The sequence below is a fragment of the Apis dorsata genome, unplaced genomic scaffold (genome assembly GCF_000469605.1).
Source record: "Apis dorsata unplaced genomic scaffold, Apis dorsata 1.3 scaffold_305, whole genome shotgun sequence".
Taxonomy (NCBI): domain Eukaryota; kingdom Metazoa; phylum Arthropoda; class Insecta; order Hymenoptera; family Apidae; genus Apis; species Apis dorsata.
Window position 1 is genome coordinate 131,834 of NW_006263577.1, and position 3,349 is coordinate 135,182.

Here is a 3,349-nt window from a genome sequence, read left to right on the forward strand (position 1 = left end):
CGTGGACGTGTTGAACCGGGAGAGGAAGGATCATTACGTGCTCGAGGTGCGCGCCACGTTGAACAGGAACGACGGGAGGAATCTGGTTACGATACTCGAGGCGGACACCACCGTGGTTGTCACGATCTTGGACACGAACGACCTGAACCCCCTCTTCTACCCGACCGAGTACGAGGCCACCGTCACGGAGGACACGCCTATGCATCGAAGCATACTCAGGGTAATCGCCGAGGACGCCGATCTCGGAAGGAACGGGGAGATTTATTACAGCTTGGCCGAGGAAACGGATCAGTTCGCCGTTCACCCGGTCAGCGGGGTAATAACGCTCACCAGGCCGCTCAGGTAGGTTTCTTGCGAGAGATATTGGAAGGTAATTTCGTTTTTTTCTCTTTCTTTTTTTTTTTTTTTTTTTTTTTTTTTTTTGGTGGAACGTCAAACGTCGTTTCGTGCGATCGCGAGCGGTCGAATTGTTGACGAATTCAATCTCGGTCAATAATTTCTCGAGTCGTTATTCGCTTCAATCTTCTTCCGTCTTTAATGCCAAAATTGTCGAAACGAAATTTTCTTATAAATAAATGCCACATTCTCGAAATATAATAATAACGGTTTAGAATAAAATTGGCTAAACATTCGACTTTTCTTATAAATAAATGCCATGAAATGCCAAATTCTTAAAATATAATAATAATAATATAGTTTAGAATAAAGTTAGCTGGACAAACATTCGACTTTTCTTATAAATAAATGCCAATTCTCAAAATATAATAATAACAACACGGTTTGGAATAAAATTGGCTGGACAAATATTCGAATTTTCTTATAAATAAATGCCATGAAATACCAATTCTTAAAATATAATAATAACAGTTTAAGAATAAAATTGGCTAAACATTCGACTTTTCTTATAAATAAATGCCATGAAATACCAATTCTCAAAATATAATAATAACAGTTTAGAATAAAATTGGCTGGACAAATATTCGATTTTTCTTATAAATAAATGGAACATGAAATGCCAATTCTCAAAATATAATAATAACTAACAACATAGTTTAGAGTAAAGTGGGCTGGACAAACATTCGACTTTTCTTATAAATAAATGCCAATTCTCGAAATATAATAATACCAACACGGTTTAGAAAGTTGGCTGGACAAACATTTAACTTTTCTTACAAATAAACCATAAAATGCTCAAGATGTAATAATAACAACGCGGTTTAGAAAGTTGGCTGGATAAAGATTCGACTTATATAAATAGCAACACTCGTGCGAAAAAACGAAATTACTTTCCGAACAACCCGATAGAATTTCCTATCGATTCCTTTTCATCTTTTTAATCTTCCATTCGAACGCATCAAAAGTATTTTCGTAATCCTCTCGATCAACCGTCCAGATACACGGAGCGAGCGACCCACGAACTGGTGGTGCTGGCAAAGGACCGGGGTGCCCTGTTCCGGGGCAGCAGCAGAGCCAGCACGGCGAAGGTGACGATCAAGGTGCGTCAGGTGAACCTCCACTCGCCCGAGATCTACGTGCACCACCTGCCCGACATCGTGGAGCACTCGAACGCGGACATCTACGCGATCGTGCGGGTGATCGACAACGACGAGGGGATGCACGGTCAGATCGCGAGCCTGGACATCGTGGGCGGCGACCCGGCCGGCCACTTCAGAGTGCGTCCAGCCGGCGGGCCGCACTCGGGGGAATACAACATCGAGGTGTTGCACCTGTTGGACAGGGAGACGGCGGTGCAGGGCTACAACTTGACTCTACGCGCGACGGATCGGGGGGTGCCCCAACGCTTCAGCTACAAATTCGTGCCCGTCCACCTGGCCGATCTGAACGACAACGCCCCAGTGTTCAGCCGGGAGATATACGAGGTGAGGGTGGCCGAGACGGCGCCCGTCAACACGCNGTGATCCAGCTGAAGGTGACGGACGCGGACGAGGGGAAGAACGCGCTTGTTTTCCTGGAGATCGTGGGCGGGAACGAGGGTGGCGAGTTCTACGTGAACGCCGAGACGGGGATGTTGTACACGGCTGTGAACCTGGACGCTGAGAAGAAGGCGTTCTACACGCTGACCGTGTCCGCGGTGGACCAGGGGAACGCGGGGACCAGGAAGCAATCCTCGGCCAAGGTGAAGATAAACGTGGTCGACACGAACGACAACGATCCTACGTTCGAGCAATCGGAGATGGAGGTGTGGATCGACGAGAACGAGCCGGCGGGCACGTCGGTCGTGAAGATAACCGCCAAGGATCGTGACTCGGGCGAGAACGCGTACATCTCGTACAGCATCGACAACATCCAGAAGGTGCCGTTCGAGATCGACCATTTCTCGGGGATAGTGAAGACGAAACAGGTGCTCGACTACGAGACCATGAAGCGGGAGTACTTGCTGCACGTGCGGGTGAGCGATTGGGGCATGCCCTTCAGACGGCAGGCCGAGATGCGGCTGCACGTGAGGGTGCGCGACGTGAACGGCAACAGGCCCCAGTTCGGGAGGGTCGACTGCACCGGCCACGTGCCGAGGTACGTGTCGATCGGGTCGGAGATCATCACCGTCTCGGCCATCGACTTCGACGCGGGCAACATCATCAGGTATCGCAGAGTCTCCGGGAACGAGGACGGCTGCTTCGCCCTCGACGCGGCCAGCGGCGTGCTGTCCGTCGCCTGCGACCTGTCCGACGTCAAGGTCGCCGAGCGCGTGGTCATCGTGACCGCGACGGACGGCTCCCAGTTCGCGGACGTGAACCCCGTCCACGTGCACCTGGTGAATGCGAAGAGGAACTTGGGCTCGCAGGGGAGGATACTGTCGGACCAGAGCGGGGCTCCCCAGCGCCGGGACCCCGGCGTCGCCCGCCGGGCGACCGAGGCGATCGCCGCCGCCGAGAGGAACAACGTGCCCTCGAAGGACGACGAGTACGCGCTCCCGCCTAGCCGATACGGCGAGAACGTGCACGCCCCCGAGTTCGTCGATTTCCCCAGCGAGATAAAGGCGAACGAGTCGGTGGGGATAGGCACGACCCTGGTCAGGATCCGCGCCAGGGACAGGGACTTGGACTACAACGGGAAACTGGTGTTCTGCGTCTCGGCCGGGGACCGGGACTCCGTGTTCAAGATCGACCCCGACACGGGCGACCTGAACGTGATCGGCCACCTGGACAGGGAGCGGGAGAGCGAGTACTTCCTCAACATAAGCGTGTACGACTTGGGCAAGCCCCAGAAGTCAGCCTCGAGGATGCTCCCCGTCACGATCCTCGACGTGAACGACAACGCGCCGAGGTTCGACAAGTCTTTGGCGAGCTTTCGCGTCTCCGAGACGGCTTTGAACGGGACGAACGTGTGG

The 3,349-nt window shown here is 52.4% G+C and overlaps 1 protein-coding gene across 1 annotated transcript in view; it reads left to right on the plus strand.

The window, feature by feature from the left end:
- Nucleotides 1-3,349, plus strand: part of LOC102677113 (fat-like cadherin-related tumor suppressor homolog) — a 68,048-nt gene that overhangs the window by 259 nt on the left and 64,440 nt on the right. Inside the window, 3 exon segments of the mRNA XM_031511320.1 lie at nt 1-342; nt 1,394-1,911; nt 1,914-3,343. The exon segment at nt 1-342 is cut by the window's left edge and continues 65 nt beyond it. Of these exon segments, the coding sequence (XP_031367180.1) occupies nt 1-342; nt 1,394-1,911; nt 1,914-3,343 (2,290 nt within the window).